Consider the following 18523-nt stretch of genomic DNA (forward strand, 5'->3'; position numbering starts at 1 on the left):
GCGTATCACTGCGGCTTACAGGACGGCCTCTGGCTCTTTAATATGCTTTACTACCGCAGATCTCATCACTAATACGGTTTTACCCCCCAGCTTGTTGCCAAGAAGAAACAGCATAATGACAGCACATAAATTGATCAATACCAAAAACCTGTTGTAGGGAAGCTGAAATTTCAATGCATCTACAGCCAGTGGACTGGGAAAAGCAACCGCATGAAATCATATGGAGCCATCAACTGCAACTCTTCACTTCTGGTCTTCGTATCGAGACACTTTACCCCAGACTCAATACAAGCCACTGAAAAAGCTATTGAAAGCTTTACTAAAGAACTTCGCCTACCCCTGCCTGATCCCTTTAGAGTTCCATCGTGGGATACAAAGAGGGTCAGAGAGCTAGGAAGCTGTGTGTAGCTGCATCCCTCAAGCACTCCAAGCGTTCACAGCTAGGCGCACATCGCATTCAGCGAACATGCACACTACACTTTGTCTTCTTGTGTAGAGCTGATGCTACGCTGTAATAAATCAGATACATGAATAGGTGAATCATTCAGCGAATGTGTGATCACTTCACAGTCTAATATAACTAGTTTCAAGTGCACCCTAGGCCTTCACAGTTAGGCTGGCACTAACTTACTCAGGAGAGCCTTGACAATACACTGTTCTACAGAAGGGGTGGGTGTAGCTCCGGCTGAGCCATGTTTTGATACCTGCGCCGCTTTCAGTGAAAGCCGCCGTTGTAGGGAGCACTCCAAACATCCCGCACAGCGGAGTTCGCTTCATGTCAGAAAAGTCAATGTAATGTGTCGTTGCAGAGAGAAAATGAGATGCACGATCGACAGGCCCACCGCTTGGTTCGATTTTAGGCCGCCAGGACCCCACTAGTTATACTGTGTTCAGTGCAGTAACGCCCTTCACAGTGATCGTCAGAGGAGTGTCATTGTATAGCGCTGGACCACGCCCCTACACGACTCTCGCCTAAGAAAAATTTATTCGGTGGCCACAGCAATCTATCAAGATTCAAGGCTCGCACCCATTTTGTGTCACTCGCACCCTCGTGGCGGCTTCAAAAATGTGTAAAGGACCACATCTGTACTGCCGCCCCATCCCCCGCCTCATGGGCAGGCAAAGGCGTCCACGCAACAGTTCAATTTTGCCGGTGGTGAATTAAGGAATGTTTTAGGTAGGCGAAACCCGTCACGGTGAAAACAGAAAGCGCACTGCAACTACGGCACACCGGACTACAGGGTAATAGGAACCGGTTTTAAAGGAACCCGCATGATAGACACGGGGTACCGCTTCAGGCAACAGGGCGGAATTCCTCGAATCAGACAATGAGCCTTCAGAAACGAGGTATCTTTTGAGCATGCCGAATGATTGGGAGGGGTGATAATAACGAATTTGATGTTGGGGGAAAGGGGCCTCAGGGGGCCTCGCAAGATCAGGTACCTGGGGGAAGGGCTGCATGCAGGGAAAAATGAAGGTTTTTCCGGCTACGCCTGCAGTCATAACAACGCCGGTGGAAAATCCCTCCTACTGTTACACACTTAAGGAATGAGCGACATTCTAGTAGCGCCTTCCGCCATCTCTAGCAGCGACGGCAGCACAGCGTAAGATGGAAGGCGCAGCAGAAGGCCTAGGAGGAAAGGCGAGATCCGCAGGAGGTAAATGGAATTCCCAATGTTTCATGAGCCTGATTTATCGACTGAAGTACCGAAACCTGTCTCCACAGTTCATCGCCGGCGTCATCAAGACAGGAACCATCTGCCGCACACTGTGGCCACTTCTCCCTCCTCTGATGTTGTTGCAGTATATTCGACAGGTGAGACAGAAAAGCGTATGCTCATGCTGGACAGCATATTGTTGCGTTTTACACATGCTGTAAAGCTAGCTCTTTGTCGCTTCCCCCCTCACTGCTAACGGCTGATGCTCGTGTCAGCCCTGCACTCTTCGCTTCCCCTCCTATGCATCCTCCCGTCTCGCCTTATGGGCTCGTCATCTTGTGTCACATCCATTTGTGCGGCCTCAGACTGATGCAGAAATGCGATCCATAGAACAGCTGGCCTCAGCAGCGCATGCCGCGGCTCAAGAGCAGGGGACTCATAGCGCACCTCCGATTCTGTCGTTTCTAGATCTTAGAAAGCCAGGGTGGACAGGGCATTGGCGCTTCCAGCAGGACCTTGCAATCATAAGAGACAGAGTCAACAAGCCAGATGCGCAAAACTAATGCAAGCCCGCCTATCGACTGGGAGAATTGCAAATCACACTACTGAGCCGTCGTGCATGCGACAGCAAAGCTGCTGTGCACACACACACACACATATATATATGTATACATACACTCTAGATATTGTATAAGCACAGTATTTTTGCTGTCTGTTACACCCGATGCTGCCGTCCGGAGTGCTAGCGCATGCGTCACCTGCAGGAGCACCAACTGCCGCGGCAGGCACCACGGGAATGTGCAGCAGCGCCAGCCGAGTCGAAATGTTGCAGCTGCAGTAGGACCAGTTCAACAAACTTTGTGATTCATGAGCGCCTTTTGTAGCGTGCGCATGCATGTGCCAACGTGCACATGTTTGTGTTTGCGTGTGTGGGCGCCTGGATTAGCCGGTGGGGGCGCGGTGTCCACATCCAATGGAAGGAATTGCAGTTGAAGTTTGGAGAGCGTCAGATAAACTAAATAGCTATTTGAGTTGCGCAAAAACAGTGTAGATACTTGAACACTCGAAGGGGCTCCTAGTGCCTCTTTTCTGTCCCCTTAGCATGAGGGGCAATAGGTGGGCGGCCTTCGGGCAGTCCACAATTAGCAGCACCAAAAGGGGTCATATACGGCAGCAGCAGCTCTAGAAAGGTACGGTGCATGCACTGCGCTGCTGCTAGCGGCCCAGTCTTAAGTGTCGTAGCCTAAAGGCCTCTAGAGTCTCTTGCACGCGTGTTGCTAGACCCCTTGTCTCGTGTTGCTGCAACGGAAGGCTGGCTTCCCTGTGCTCCCAGTGCTGCTGCAACGGCGGCTGCTGCTGGTGCTGCCGCAGCTGGACGCAGCGGCCGAGCAACTCAGCTTCCGCCAGTAATAGCGGGGGCACACTGCAGGCAGAGAAGGGTGTCAGACACCCAAAAGGTGACAGCTCCTCCTGCAGCCGTCCAAGCAGCGAAGGAAGCAGCAGCTGCAGCATCAACAGCAGCTGCTGGGGCAGCTCCCAAAGGGTGGCTCCATAGGCTTTCCTGTGATGCTGCTTCGAAGCGTCTTGACGCAGGAGGAGTCGTGAGGCTACACCCTGAGTGACCCGGCAGGCAAGATACCAAGTTGCCGTTGAGCATACCTCGGCAATAGAGCGCAGGAGGAGCAGCAGAGGAAGCTCTGCCCGCAGCAAACACCGTGGCACCGGAAAATCGCCACCTGTCAATAGCTGCTCGTATACAGAAGAGGCACGAATTACCTCTTCGCTCGGAAGCGTATAATGTGCGCTCCCAGTATTCACGTTGCTGCTGCTGACGCAGTCGTCTTGCACATGCTGCTCTGCTGCAGCACCAGCGCCTTGCTGCCGCAACTCACTGCGCGGCGAAAACTTGCAGCCCTCCTCGCCTCCGTGCCCGTATCTAGGCATCCCCTGGCGAAGAGTATTCCCATTGCTCTCTCTTTCGACAGTCTGCTGACCGCTGCTGCTGGCGCTATTCCTACTGGCTGCAGCAGACTCCCCACTGCTACAGCTGCCGAGAAGAAGGCCGCTACTGCTCCTGCTGTAACTCCTGCTGCTGCTTCCTGTGCTACCGCAGCAGTGGCTTCCCTTGTTGTGCTCGTCACCCCAGCAGCTCTCTACGTGGGTGCTAGGGCAATTGAAGCTGCCACAGTTTCTGCGGCTGACACGCGTGAGCCTGTTTGCAGCGTACAGATTGAGCAACTCCGGAAGGGCGCTGCAGCCACAGAGAAGCCTCACCTTCAGGATATCCCCTTTGCCTTCATGCTGCCGCTGCTGCTCCCGTCCTCCCCGACGCACGCAGATTAAGATAGGTGAGTGTAGAACCAACAAGTCTTCGTTAAGGGGCCTGTTCTTCTGCTGCTGCTCCTGCTGTTGCTGCTGCTGTGGTGCGCTTGTCTCTTCCCATGCCTCCAAACTTAGCTGCTGCAGCTGCTCCACCAGCTGCTGCCTGTGCTGCTTCAATGAACAGACACCCGGAGCATCGCTGAAGGTTAAGTGGCTAAGGCCCCCAAGAAACGCAGCAACAACCGCTGGTAGCAGCAGCTCCTGTACACACACGCTGGTGCCAGCAGCTGCTCCTGCGGTTGCTGCGGCGGCACTGCACGCTGCTTCCGCTGCTGCCAGCAGCAGCAGCTCGTTGCTATTGAATACGATCAGCAAATGAGGAGGAGGAGCAGCTGCTGGTGCTGCAGCTCCTCCTCCCACAGGTACAACAGCATTCTTGACCACGCTACTAGGCTGCTGCCGCAGCGTGCGCCTACGGGCTAGAGCTACAACCGAGTTTAGCAGCAGCCGATATACAGCCGCCGCAAGCGAGAAGCAGAAGAATCCGACAAGCAGAAGAAGCAGGCATGTATGCTGTATGAGAGCCTCTGCAGGCTTTGTCCACTGGCGTAGGTCGTGCTTCTGCGGCTGCAAGCAGCGGCAGCTGCAGTTGCTGCAAGTTTTGCCCTTGTCGCAACTCCAGATTCGAGTGCCCCACGAGCACGTGCTGCTTTTGCAGCTGCTCTGCAGCAGTGGGTGGGCGAGGGAAGCTGGCATATACAGAGACGCCTCGGAGGGCGCTAATGTTGGCGATGCGTTCCTGTTGCTGCTGCAGCCGTTACCACTGGGGTAATTGCTGCCGTTTGCGGAGCCACACGCCAGCATGACTGTGTGTCTTCTGCTGAGGAGGTGACGAGAGCTGCAACTCGTCGCTTCTCGAGTTTGTCCCACAGGTGCAACAGGAGCGGCAAGCCTTAAGCGCCGCTCGTGCCGCTGCACCGGCTGCCCCCAGCACAAGCCAAGGGAAGACTAGGAGGAATCAATCGGTGCGGAAGCCCGCGTCTCTACTTAGAGAAGGGGGAAAGATATCAAGAAACTAGAAAGTGAGGCGCCTGCCACGCCAGCAACAGTGAAGGAGGGCGGGGCAGGGGAGGGGGAGGGGGGAGATGGAGGACACACAGCAGTTGCGGCACAGTGCCTTATTAGAAACTGCTGCACAGGCATCATGAAAAAAGAAAGGAGCAAATACTCAGATCCACCCCCGCATGCCTCACGAATACCACCCAAAGTCGTAGAGGCTGAACCACAGTGACCTGCCAGTGGCGTTTCGCTCCGCTTCGGCGCTGCTAGCAGTGCTGGCCGGTGGCCTTTATAGTATGATTGACTTTTGTTGCCATTCATTGAGATCCTATTGACAGTAGCGCTTTCTTGCTTTCCAAGTTGCTTCTCCAACTTTAGGCGTTCGAGCGACGAACTTGCGACAGTCCACCAAAGCGCGTTTTCCTAGACGAAGCGATCGGGTCGAAAGGCGCCACCCGCTTTTCTCCCCTAGATTTGCTCGCATTTCCCACCATTCCGCGTTCATTGATAAAGCTCCGGAATTTCAGCCGGAAAGATACCTCCGTGTACACCCCAGCGCCGCTGACTGCCACAATGGCGCAGCACCAGGACCCTAACCAACAGCCGTTCCCTCAAGCATACGGCCATCAAGGGCCCAGGGAACCACCGGCTTACCCTGCAGGCCCTCCTCCGCCAGCTGCAGCTTACGGCGTCGCAGGAGGCTACCCAGGCAACAATCAGCAGGGGAACGCATATGCTGCTCAATACGGAGGTGCCCCCTACCCAGCCACCTACGGGGGGCCGTATGCGGGTATGCCTCCTCCATACCCACCCGCTGCCCCTGCGTATGCGGGGGCCCCTGCAGGGGTATATCCCTACGCGCAGCAAACTCCGGTCTATGGCAAGGCAACGAACTCGGGTGCGACAGCAGATCTGGGGTTTAGGGGTTCCTTCTCTTCGCCTGTTGCTCTGCACAGCGCACAGCGGTCGGGAACGCATCTGCAGCCAATCGAGGACGCTAAGAATGTGCATAAAGTGCTGGATCTTGCGCCTCTGTTTCGACAAGCTGCGTTGACGCGCAGCTTGTCAAGACTTACACATTGCCCTTTGTGCAGTCTGCTTTTGCGTTTTCGCAGTACCAAGCAGTATGGAAATGGGAGGCCTTCCCCGGCATCCCTCGGCAATGGCAGAAGACAAGATAACGGAAGAATCGAGCATCGAGATCCGTCACGCCTTCCTCCGCAAAGTTCTTGGCATTCTTGCCATTCAAATCCTCGTACGTCCTAAACCCTAATTTTTAAACCCAAAGAGCTCTCAGCGAGCTACTTGGGTATAGACTGGCTTCAAGGCTCGGCCAGTGCTCTTGAGGCCGTTTCTTCTGTCTTGCATAAGGTCGAACGAAAGGAATTCGCCGTTCTGTGCCGGGGTTGGGGGTGCTGCTTTCTCTCAGTTTACGTTCGGAGTCTCTTCAGTCTTTGGATTCGTGCCGGCTCTCCGATCCTTCCTGCTCAACAACTACTGGTTGGCTATCGTTGCCGCGATCGGCGGCCTCGTTTTGCAGCTTGGTGAGGTTTGTGCACGCGAAATACGCTGTGAAGCTTCTGACACGTAGCTTCGCGCTTCTAGCACCGAGAATACCACATTCCCGTGGTGTGTGCACTGTAAGTCTTGCTGCTGTTTGTAACAGCAGCACAGCATGTGCTAAACTCCGACCATTAGGGGGATGGGGAAGGCACTCTACAATGCATGATGCATGCTGTGTATGTGTGTGTTGTGGGAGCCACGTGATCGATGTCAAGAGCGTCCTTCGGTGTTTTCTTGTGATGCGCAGTACTGGTGTGCGTTCCCAACCTGGCGCGCAAGGTGCCCGCAAACTTTATGCTTATGACGCTCATTACTTTCTGCTACGCTATTCTACTCTCCTGCGCCGCCGCTGCCTCCTCGTGGCAGGCTTTCCTAATTGCAATCGGTTCCACCTTTGTTGTGGTTGTGGGCCTAATGCTTTTTGCCTGCCAAACCAAATACGACTTCACGGGTGAGGCGTAGGTGGATCAGCGCTCAGAGTCGGACTTGGAAAGACGAATGATGCAGAGCCGACGGACATGGGACTGTTGTGGCGTCTTTGCCCGTTGCTGAAAGCTAAAAACCGTTAAAATCTCGGTGCTTGTTGTACTATCGTGTGCTTGCGCGACTCAGGATGCGGGACGTATCTCTTTGTTGCAATGATGTGCCTCTTAATATTTGGGATTTTGTGCATCTTCTTTACCAACCGAGTCATGCACCTCGTGTATTCAAGCATTGCAACGCTCCTCTTCTGTCTTATTCTCGTCTACGATACCCAGGCATGGCCAAAACCTTAGGACGATTTCAGCCCCTGCCTATATAGCGGCCCTACTTGTGGATCTGCAGCCTGCAGTCCAATCTGTGCATGGTTTCTGTTGCTCCGAATCTTTTTTTCTGGGCTCTTCCCGAGGCGGATTGGTCGAGCGTTCTTCCTGTGCAAGGGTTTGTTTTTATGCTTTGCGTGTGCAGTTGGTGGTTGGAGGAAAGCACCGGCGGTACCAGTATTCCATAGATGACTATATTTTTGCGGCTTTGACGCTCTACATGGATATCATTATCATCTTCATGAACATCCTGGCGATTGCAGACAATTCATAAATTCCAAGTTCCACACCCTGAGCCTCTAGCCCAAAAGTTCTTGGAGGCTCAATCGCTGTACATGCAACCCAGCATGGTCACGGCGACGCGTGCATGCATGAAAGCTTCTAGCCCTTTCCAGGCGCGTGATAGAGGAAATAATCCATGCGCCAATCCCCAAGCCGCACAATTTTCTCGTAAATCCGAGTGTTGAGAGAGCGCGGCCAGGCTTCAATGCGAGCCGGGGGCCGCGCAGTACGCCTGCACTCGCCGAATAGGGGCCTAGCAGAAGAATCTGTGTTTTTCCTTTTGTCTCCCGTTAGAGGGAGAGATGTAGGAGGAGCAGAGGGGGGAGGCTGCTCTGCTGGGTCGCTGACAGCCTTCTGCCCTCCTTTTTCGCCTTCCATGCAGGGCGTGTACCAGTTTCTCTTTTGTTGCTATGGCAATGCTCCTTGGGGTCTAAAGGTTTAGCGATTTTGTTCGACGGGGAGCGCTGTCGATGCAAGGAAGAGTTGGCTGGGTGGCTGTGGCGCACCGGTGTGCAGACACCCAAATCGGCCCGTTGGGTATGTACACACCCGAGGAAGAGATGCATTTAGCCCGCAGAGCTTTTCCTTCGCAGGGATGGATAGCGAGAGCTGCGCAGGGGCTAGCCGGCGTAACAATCTCTCTGTTCCAACGCGCCGCAGAGAGGTTCCCCGAGGAACGTACACCTCAGATCGCGAAAAACGGGGTGACATTGTGTCACGCATGCTCCAGGCTTCCCTAATAGGGCTGCTAGTGGCCCAGCGGCAAGCCTCTTTCGTATAGGCGCGTGTTTCGCCGGTCGAAGAGAAAATATCAGGGAACTCTGGCTGTCTTGCCCGCCGTAGCTTTCTGCTTCGGGGTGCATGCTGCTGCCGCAGACGCTCTCTCAGAGGGTTTGTGCTCGTGCGTGTGTCTCACTATCTAATAATTGGCCTTTCTCTCGGTGTGTCGCTGTGAAAGTCTCTTTCCACCATCTCCGCAGGGCTGCTGTCTTCCCCACTCTACTCCTCCTAGCCTTGGTTGCGCTGTCAGACCTTATAGCTGCCATGTGCCTTGTGTATGGCGCCTAATGCTCTCAGTATTATCCCTCTCTTTTCTTCTGCCCGATGCTTGCCACATTCGTCACAGAGGCACCTCTACGTCGCCGTTCGGGAAAGTACGTTTGAGTGGATTCGGCAGTAATAGGTGGGACGGAGCGGTAGCAAGTGCCTTTGACAGTTTCCTGGCCTCTTATAGAATCCTTGATTTCCTGTATTCGCTTTGGCGTCTACGATCTCTAGAGGAAATCTCTTCACATGAGCTCGATACAATTATTGTAGAAAGTTATTGAGCCTTTTTTTGAAACAGCTTCCTCCTCCCCCCCTCCCACCGGAACCCCTCAGGAATTCCGACAGGCAAGGAGAAAGACGGAGAGCTAGGATGCGCGTTACTCCACTCTCTAAGCACTCAAAGCGTTTACTGCTAGGGGCATATAGCAACCCGTGTACACGCACACACCATTGCTTTTTGTAGCGCGCTGGTGAAAATCTGCTATTGACAAGTTACATACATCAATAATTAACGCTATCATTTCCTAGATAAATTGTACTTTGCGGACTAAGAAGTGCTCAGATAGTTAGTCCGATTTTCCGTATTCCCTCATCTTAGAGCATATGCCGTGTGCTCCTACCTGTCACTCGAGTGCGGGTGCGTGCACGACATTGTATCTGTTGCCTTTCCCCAAGCAGGCAAACAGGCGAAGGCAGTGCAAATAAGGAAGAAAATCGTATGCGTTCGCCTGTCAACAGAAATCCAAGGGAAGAAAGATACTCACAACTGACCAACAACGAACAGAGGAAAAGGCCGACAAGACCGCAGAGGCGTGATGACTCGCTACTGTGGGAGGGCTGAAATGTGTGTTCCTCCTGCTACAAGACAGTAGAAAAAAAGGAAAATGCTTACACGGAATTGAAGCGTACACCAGTTTCGTAGTGCGTTAGCGCCTCACACATCAATCTCTGCTTGCCAGTACAGCGGGTACGAGCAGCAGAGTCGATTTCCAAGCCACAGAAGACCCTTGGCAAGGATGTACCGCCAACGTGCCTCTCAGTGCCTGCGCATAACTCTGTGTCTAAAGAGCACATCGATAATTATAGCCGGGATTCGCTTAAGCAATACACGTAGGTGACAGCAAGTATCTCATGCAGAGCATGCGATGCTGAAAAAAAAGACAGCTGTAGAGAAGAGCAAGAGGTAGCAAGCCGTAGCGGCCACCGTTGAAGCCAAACAAATCTGTGAGCTGTTCTACAATCATAGAAGCTTGCAATCACTCCTTTTTCAATCACTGAGCGAACTTCACCCCACTTCACCAGAAGCTTCCTTCCAGTGTATCTTAGGCGCTCACTAGTCGTAGAATTCAGTATCTCTACGGCCCCCTGAGGATCCTCCGCCACTAGAGAGAGAATTTTCCAGCGCAGCAAAGTCCGTGAATTACTCATTGAGTTGTGAAGCTTCGTATGAGGCCAATATCAGTAGTCATGTGCCATATTTATTCACCTTTGGGGAAACCGATGTTATAAGGGTGAGCCCAGGTGGGCGAGACAATTGCTAATGGTTAGGCACCCGACCGCAAGCTTTTCCGCTTGTTCACCTTCCATTGCACCTCGTAGATACTCCAGGCCGTTGCAACCATAAATTCGCACTTGCTGTTCGTTGGCTTCGCTATACATGTACTTTCGTCGGACAGCAACCTTGAATTCCTCCGCCGCTGAGCGCAGCTGTCTATCACGGATCACCTGGCTCAACACCGGAGCGGAAATGGGTTCCTTACTATAGACAAAGGGCGTGGGAGAGTAGCGGGTAGATCAGTGAGATCAGTCCAAATTTTTGTGGAGCCGGAATGCTCTACAAGTCGGGTTTAGCAAACGATTGCGGCTTCAGCTGGTGACACTGTGGGCCTGAAAGTGCGTATACCTCTGCTCCAGAAAGCTTCCAAGATCATCAGAAGGACCGTGAGGACTTTAATGCTGTAATGTAAGTCCCAGTATGGCCCTAAAGTACATGATCTTATACTTCATGCAAAGCGGAACTGTAAAGTTAATTGGGAACGCAGGACAAACACGGACCCCCCGCCTCGTTTTAAGCCCCAGAAGGTCGTTTTCTTGATGCGCTCCATGAGGCAACAGTCTATTCGGCAATTGACTTCGCAAACAGATGACAGGCACAAAAACGCGTTCCACATGGTACTGCTTCACTCGTTTGCCATTCTAGAATTTGTCAGCTGTAGCGGCGGATGCATGATTGGTAAAAGCGTACGATGCACGTTCTTTCAATCAAAACCTTGGATCTGCACAGACAAGAGTGAGCGAGTGCCAAGTGGTAAAACGTTGGGTCTTCGCGCAAGATACTTCCCAGCTACGTTGGATAGATCCTTTATATACTGCGCCTGAGTCGTAGTGCAGGAGGCACCCATCTCAGCGCCCAACTCGAACCAACAAAAATTCTACAAACAGTTTGCGAGGTACAATTAAGGCTGATGGTCAATCTAGACAGGAGGAGAATGCCCACATAAATAATGCCTGTATTGTAGCATTCCATGCCATACTGCAGAAGAGTTCGTTTTCCTCCACTGGATGCCCTTGCTCGGTTTAGTGAAGAGATAAAAATAAAACAAGCACACGTTTGTTGTTGTGGCGAGCTCGGTTCTTGTTTTACGAGAGCAAATAGCACCCACAGACACGTCAATGGTCAATGTCACAATTGGAAAGCTCCAGTACTGTATAAGTTGTAGGTCGACCGAGAAGCGTCCTTGTTGCGGAAGTAGCCTCGTACGCTCGGCTGATGGCCTGCGGCTTCTGAGATGGACGCCTTGAAGGGGTAGCGATTAAGCAAACTCACTAATGAAATCTCCGTGTTACAACGTAAGCCCATGAAACTTCACAACGTCCCAAAGCTTGGGTGACGGAGAGGGCCACGCCTCCATTGCTTCAATCTTTTTGGCGGATCCGCTCAATTCCTGCATCTGAAACACTGAATTCCAGAAGCACGATTGTTATAATGGTACACAAACTCCCGCGTGCCTTCACTTTTTACTGCTTATCCGGCAACATCTCAAGTGAAGGCCTTGTGCGTATGTGCCGTGGGTGACGCTGAACGTTTAGGGTGGAGCCGGGGACATAGTCCATGGAGGCAGCCAATCAACTCTTCCTTGATAGACTCACAAAATAGCTAAAAGCTTGCTGTTGTAGCTCGGCGAAAGATATTGGCAATTTCAAGAGGCTGACAGGTACGCTGCCGTTTGCAATTGCGAGTGTGGAACGTCGTTTTGTGCGTCTCATTAGCGGGAATGGAGATGTGTTAGGTGCCAGAGAAGTTAAATGTGATGTAAGCTGCTGGTTCGTGCTCGTTGTCAAGTAAGTCGCCAATGTGAGCCATGGAAAGCCTTCGATACATAAAATCTTGCACAGGGTCTCATGGCTGACGCACATGCGCCATCATCCTTCCTTTTGCGCACCAATGCAAAGTTGTGCCTGGAAATGCTCGCCGACTCTTGATCTTTGCCTTTTCCAACTCATCTGACCGTCGCTTAAGCTTTTCTCCACGCTGTAGAGGCTTCCGACTGCAAAAAGCACTAGCTAGGGATTTATTATGGGATTAGCTCATACGGCAGGCCGGACGACCGGTAGATGGCCAGCCCTCCGCCAGCTCGTCAGTGTTTGCACATCCGCGAGATCCTTGTTGGTCGTTGCCCATTCCTGCTATTCCTTGACAGACCCTAAATAGAATTCCCTTCTACACTAGCAATGGCAGAGCCAGTGGAACTGCTTGCCCACCCAGAACCATTCGCTATTACATTTTTTGCTGTGCCGCCCACCCAAATACTATGCCTCCTCTTGTCGAGGTTTAGATTCTACCTTGCTCACCGTATGTTAAACACGCGTCAAACCGCGACATGTATCTTCGTAGAGCTTCCCAGCATACTAACGCCCACCGCGTGAATGTAGCCGCATGCATTGGACCACCCATGACTGCTGAGGGTTATGTGTTGGTGCAGCGGCCCAACGTAGGAGTCGCGGACCATGCTCCTAGGACCGAAATCCGACATACAGTAACATTTAGAGCTGCGAGCCTACCGAATTCCTGCATTCTGTCCCCCTCCAGATACCCCAAGCCTTCAAACCCCACTAACGAATGCAGGCCGATTGCGCTTCTGCCTCGTTTCCTCGGATAACAGATCGACTTCACACCCAGTGTCAAGCAACGCTAGCGATTCGTGACGAACACGAGCTTCTTTCAGCCAGAGAATGACTCTTCGTGAATTCCCAACTGTGATTCTATCCTCTGCAGCGCCTTCGCTGCACCGTAACCTGCGGGAGGAAGGCCTTCCATTACGCCGATGCGCCACCCCTGCTTGCCCAGCGGCCTGCTTCTACTCAAGCAGCACCTGTGGTTCAAATTTTTTTGGCTCTTTGCATGCGCTTGCAGTTAAAAAGTACATGAGCCAATCTTCCTTAGTAGAAGCAGCTTCGTTGTTGGTGGCTTTTGGGTTGCACAGGAGCCCGGGTTCTCTCTGGCTTGGCTTTCTCGCTCACAAATTGTAGTCTATGGCCAGTTGACACCGCCCATACATCCAGTGCTTTCAAATTTTGACTAAGTTTTTCCATTCAGCCGAAGACACAAAGAGTGCGCCCTTGCGTTGCTGTATCCTCGAAAACTCCATCAATTGCGGTAGGCTCCCTCACCAGTCCGTCGTTCAGTGGGTGAGTCGCTATCCACCCTTCGATCGCCTGACCTGACACTTCGGGTAGACCCGAGTTAAGCCCCTCACTATCCAGTTGTTTGTCTACGATGTGGCTTTTGCGAAGCAGAGTTGCATATTGACCGCGATACAATCTATTGATAGATTCTTCCGTTTGCTTTCCAGATTTTCCCAAGGCTCGCTGTTAAGCTGACATCGGCAAAACCGCTGAGGCGGGGCGGGATACAGGCTTTAAGTGCTGTAGTCTCTGCAGGCTAAATACTTCCTTTACATGAGTCAAGCCACCATTGAAGTGCCTCTTCCTTTATTGTACATGCTGCAAGGAGTACACGCTTCTCTTCATCTGGGAGAACAAAGCGTGGTACATTTCCAGCAGAGCAATGGATCCTCAAGTACCTGCCCTTCCTCATGGCCATCATACTTTGCGGTCGGCATAACTACGTTGCCGCATCCCTAGACAATTTATCGCCTGTCAAGTCATGCCTGTCGAGCAGCTGTTGAGCGAGTGCGTTGTTTTGGCTTGCAGGACGGCCTCTGCCCCCTAAATGTGCTTTTTACTACCGTCAAATTATACGCCCAAAGCAATTGCCCTCATCATGTAGCTAACAAAACAAACTTCGAGTTCCCAAGTGAATTGTTCAAAGTTTGGGTAGCTTTTGTAGGGACGCTTGACATTCCAATGTATCCATAACCAGTGAACCAGCGGGGGAACAACTGCATGGAAGCATGCAGTGCTACAAACTGTTGGGCTCTCTTCAAGGTCTTGGTAGAAGGACACTTCAATCCAGAATCAATGCAAGCTTCACTGAAAGCTCATAAATGCTTTACGCGAGAACTCCTCCGTCCCTCTGCCCACGACCTACCAAGTTCCCATGAAAGAAGGGCGACAGGTGTAGTGCCCATAGCTGCACCTCTTGAGCACTTCGATCTTTCACAGCTAGTTAAATGTGGCATTTCAGCGCACATGTAAAAGACCTCCGGTCTTCTTGTATCGACCCACCTAAGCTTTTCCATAGATCGCGAAGGCGGACCGACAAACCAATTGGTCAACTCTTTACTAATTTTTATCGGAAGTTGTGTAGATAAACGTGCCTCAGTGTGGCTTAGCCGCGAGACAACTGACTGCCAAGCAAGAGAATGTGCGTCGCAGCAGAAGCGATGTCACTGTTCCTTGTACCTCGAGTTTACGCGCTCGTAGCTACGTTTTGCCTAGGACTATGTCGGCCTTTTGCCTTCTACCTCCCAAAAGACCCGCTTTCAGCAGTCTAGGCTCGATTATTGCAGAAGCTACCGTAGATGGCCAGCGTGCACAACGACAAGCCTTTCTCCTCTAACCGTATTTCAGACCGTATTTCAGAGATAGTACTCGTGTTTTCTTCCCATTAAGCAATGTAGATGACGACGCCCGCGGAAAACTGCTATTGCCCTCTGAGATAGAATAATCGCTTCCCGTACGAGTTACGCTGAGTCAAAACAACATAGGGCTTTCTGTTTTTTGGCAGTGGGCACTTTTTGTGTTGTATCTGCTATGAAGCACGTTTTCGCAGGAAGGTTTCTAACAGCTACACTGTAAGTGCAGAGAAAGTAGTGTTGACGACAAAGAGAACGCAGAGCGTCCACCGTCCTTTTGAGATGTGGTGCAGCGCTTAGGGGAGACGCGCAGGGTTAGACAACTTCGTAAGAATCATGAGTTCCACGACTTCTCATGCCCAATTGATCTGGAATATCAGGACGAACTCGAGAAGCACAGGGTTCAAGGTATATACATTGAGATTGGGGTATAAGGATATAGAAATAAGATCCAATCATGCAGCGCAGCAGTGCACGTGTGCTAGCCCATCGATCCCAGCGTAGCCCCTCATGGGCATTCGAGGCCACCGGTCTTGGAAGCGTTCTTCCTCCTTAAACCAAAAAGTCTGAATCTTGAACTGTAAACTGTATATCCGTAAACAACTAAGAAGTAAGACCACTTCCTATGGCATCTGCAAGCCACGAGGAAGCATTGGCTAAGAGAGCCAATTGCATTCTCACCCGCTTTTCGAACTGTTGCTTTCCTCGCAAGATCCTCCAGCGCGGTCTTCATCTCGTTCTATAGGACAATTTTTGCTCTGTGGCGTGCTTCTCAGGGTTTCAGGTGTTGTGGAGCGACGCTCTCTTCCCCCTCACGGTTCACTGCTGCCACTCCAGACGGTTAACCCCACTTCCGTGGGCGGTAGAGTCCCAAGCGAAAGCGTTCCTGAAAAAGTACCAAAGTAGGGAGACGTTTATTTTCGGCTCCTCTCTGTCCCTTCCCTCTGAGTGTTGGCTTTCTGCGGGAAGTGCCAGCAACCCGAGTGGCAAGAAGTAGACCTGCAGCCAGGAGTAGGGGGCAGGCAGGTCGTAAAAACTCCGATTTGGTTTAGAGTGTCTCTGAGCCGACAGTTCTGAGCTGTGCACAACAACAGCAGGATCGTCGGTTGCAGCAGCAGCGCCAGGAAGGCCCAGGCAACGGGAGCACCAGTTTCGTACACTTGATTTTCCAGTGCCTGGTGCAGCATCATCGTCCGTATTTGTGCGCGTGCGTTTTCGCCTGTTGCAGACGATGAGCCGTCGCCTGCTGCTGTGTGCAGCGGGCCTGCTGCTGTGTGCAGCAGGACTGCTGCTTGCGCGTTCGGAAAGTATGGTCCCGCCAGCGCCTGCTCAGGGGGCGTTCAAGAAGTTCATGGGAGATCAGATGCGTAAGGGAAATCAGGGGGTTGCGCCTCCCTTGGGACGAAGCGGGGGGATGGTGGAGGGAGGCATGCCTGGGAGGCCAGAGCAGAAAGAGGTTGGCGAACGTCCTGGAAGCCTGTTGGATGTTCTCTTGGGGGGAGTTATGGCATCCGATCCTATGGCAGCGGAGGGTTATATTCATACCACTCAACAAGAGCATGCGCATCAAGCTGGGCAGAAGATTGCTGGGATGATGCACGGGAGCCCTCTTGGATATGGTGCCGCTGCCTCGGGTGCCGCACACGGCATGATCGATGTTGTGCTTGATCCCCTGCAGCAGCAAATGCAGCTTTTGCAGCAGCATCAACACCAAAACATGCAGGCGATGATGAAGCAGCTGCAAGAGAGCCAACTGGCGGAGAGAGCCCGTCTCGAGGAGCAGCTGCAACAAGCGCGGCAGCTGCACCTTGCAATCCAGGACGAGGGGAACGTAATTTGGAGTTCTTTAGTCGACGTCCAGAGTATTCTTTCTGGAGCACAGCGGGGCATCCAGGAGCTGGGGAGTGCGGAAGGGTTTATCGACGAACTTACAAAGCGGCTGGAATTCTCGTTGCATCGGTTGTCTCTGGCTGAGTCGGCTGGTGGGAACCCTCCCACAGACCCTCAAGATCTGCAGGTGGCAGACAACAGCATTTACTTGGAGACAAAGGCGAGATTAGGGCAAAAATTGAGCAATATCAACAAAGAACTCCAGGTTGTTAATGAACTGCTGAATAATGCGGAGCAACGCGCATCCGCCCTCGCGGAGAAGGGACCCTCTGGACAGTTGATCAGCGACCGCCTCCTGCAGGCGTGCGCAAGCCTCCAAGTGGCCTCAGCTACTCAGGAGGACTACCTGCGAGAGGTGGTCAAGGTGCTGGAGAACAAGCAAAAAGAGTGTGACGCTACTCTGGAGAGACTGCAGAAGATGCTGGAGTCGGCATTTGCAAGGTACGCACTAGAACTGAAGGGCCGAGCTACAGAGTTGCAGCGCAAGATTCTGGCTGTATTGGAAGAACTTGCCAAAGAAGTGGCTTCCGGCAAGGTAAACCGCGAGATGCTCCAAGCAGAAATCACCAAAGTCAGGACCATGTCGGTGCCATTGGCTCAAACCAAGCTCCAGCTGGATGAGCTCCGGCAGAAAATCTCGGATTGGGGAAACGGGGTGTCGCGATCGCTCAATACACTGGGAGGGCTGTTGGAAGGCGGCTCCAGGCTGATGGCGGCTGGCGACACGCTGCCCTCTTCGCACAGCGTCGACTTTGCGCCCCTGAAGTCTGCGATGGAGAAGGCAAAATCCTCAGAGAACAGCATCAGGCAGGAGAAAGCTCGAGTGGATCAATCCTTGCGTATTCTAGATATGTACATCACGGAGGGACTCAACCAGCAACAGTCACAGCAGCCTCCTGAGCAGCTGCTGACTCCTAACAACTTGGCGAATAGGGACCCTTACGCAATGTACGCGCTACCCCCACAGCCTACGCTTGCTGCGGCTCCCCATCAGAGGACTAAGAGGGGAGGCTATGGACCCTACGAGGCGCCTTTGGGATCAAATATGCCGATGGGTTGGGGGAACTACCAAGGGGCTCAAGGACCACAGCAACCTGGCCATGAGCCTCCATTCGGCTCTAGAGGCCTCTTCTAGATTCACCGAACTTCATTATCTGTGGTGGCGGTCCCATTTCTTTCTCGGGGTTCTACGGGCGAAGCAGTTGCTTCTTGCTGGTATATACCTGCTGTTTTTAAAAGAAGAGCACGAGCCAAAGCGGAAAGGGCAGCAGCAAAGGGACGGGCAAAATGGCTGTCGTGAATGCGAAGCCAGCCTCCTCCTTAGATCTCCTTTAAAGCGGAGGAAGAAGGGCTGTGGCACTTTGCTTGCGAAAAGAGGCTCGTGCTGCAACTGTGTGTGTGTATCAAAAACAGTCTCCGTATCCCCTCTTTTTGTCGTTGGACCTCGGTGTCGAGCCGTCCGCCGCGCGCAATTGCTGGAGCAGGGGGGGCCTGCATCGGCAATGCCGAAATTGTCCAATTAGCACCCATCAACTACGTGTCTGCTGTATCGAAGTGATTCTTATTTGTGTATGCACGGTTCGTCGAGGGTGGTGTGTGATGTGTATTTGGAGGGGAGGGAGCGAGAGAGAGGAGAGACGTCTAGCGTTAGAGTTGGTACGGGGGGAGGGAAGAGGGGGAGGGTAGGGTGTACTAGGTGCTTGGGTTGTAGGGGCTGGGTGCGCATTGCGCTTTGAATAGACAGCATGGCAATCAGCGAAGCACATGGACGAGTAACGCCTTCTTCTCTTGCAGGCGTAACAAAGTGACCTAAACACACTGGCCGCACGTGCTGAATGCAGAAATCCTCAAAGCCACAGCC

General features: G+C 52.5%; 3 protein-coding genes across 3 annotated transcripts; 2 read left to right on the plus strand and 1 right to left on the minus strand.

The window, feature by feature from the left end:
- Positions 1–2873: 2873 nt before the first annotated feature.
- On the minus strand, positions 2874–4844 carry LOC113147168. Its single transcript, XM_026336792.1, has 2 exons — positions 3816–4844; positions 2874–3677 (listed from the first exon to the last, which is right to left on the minus strand). Exons 1-2 carry the CDS (start codon positions 4842–4844, stop codon positions 2874–2876), a joined length of 1833 nt encoding a protein of 610 aa, XP_026192577.1.
- Positions 4845–5612: 768 nt separating this feature from the next.
- On the plus strand, positions 5613–7679 carry LOC34618954 (protein lifeguard 1). Its single transcript, XM_022732266.1, has 6 exons — positions 5613–5937; positions 6155–6294; positions 6469–6583; positions 6850–7053; positions 7215–7345; positions 7551–7679. Exons 1-6 carry the CDS (start codon positions 5613–5615, stop codon positions 7677–7679), a joined length of 1044 nt encoding a protein of 347 aa, XP_022590930.1.
- Positions 7680–16081: 8402 nt separating this feature from the next.
- Positions 16082–17797, plus strand: LOC34618953. The gene has a single exon (XM_022732265.1). The coding sequence runs from the start codon at positions 16082–16084 to the stop codon at positions 17795–17797; it is 1716 nt and encodes a 571-aa protein (XP_022590929.1).
- Positions 17798–18523: the final 726 nt, after the last annotated feature.

The sequence above is a fragment of the Cyclospora cayetanensis genome, unplaced genomic scaffold (genome assembly GCF_002999335.1).
Source record: "Cyclospora cayetanensis isolate NF1_C8 unplaced genomic scaffold, CcayRef3 CcayRef3_contig_148, whole genome shotgun sequence".
Taxonomy (NCBI): Eukaryota; Apicomplexa; class Conoidasida; order Eucoccidiorida; family Eimeriidae; genus Cyclospora; species Cyclospora cayetanensis.

What these genes read in the sequence shown, in the direction of transcription:
- LOC34618953 (XM_022732265.1), top strand. Translation starts at nt 16,082, where the DNA reads ATGGTCCCGCCAGCGCCTGCTCAGGGGGCGTTCAAGAAGTTCATGGGA.
- LOC113147168 (XM_026336792.1), bottom strand. Translation starts at nt 4,844, where the DNA reads ATGCTGGCGTGTGGCTCCGCAAACGGCAGCAATTACCCCAGTGGTAAC. An exon ending in TCAATTGCCCTAGCACCCAC is followed by an intron (nt 3,678 to 3,815) that starts GTAGAGAGCTGC and finishes TCTGCTGCAGCC; the next exon opens with AGTAGGAATAGCGCCAGCAG.
- LOC34618954 (XM_022732266.1), top strand. Translation starts at nt 5,613, where the DNA reads ATGGCGCAGCACCAGGACCCTAACCAACAGCCGTTCCCTCAAGCATAC. An exon ending in TTCTTGCCATTCAAATCCTC is followed by an intron (nt 6,295 to 6,468) that starts GTACGTCCTAAA and finishes GCTTTCTCTCAG; the next exon opens with TTTACGTTCGGAGTCTCTTC. An exon ending in CGGCCTCGTTTTGCAGCTTG is followed by an intron (nt 6,584 to 6,849) that starts GTGAGGTTTGTG and finishes TGTGATGCGCAG; the next exon opens with TACTGGTGTGCGTTCCCAAC.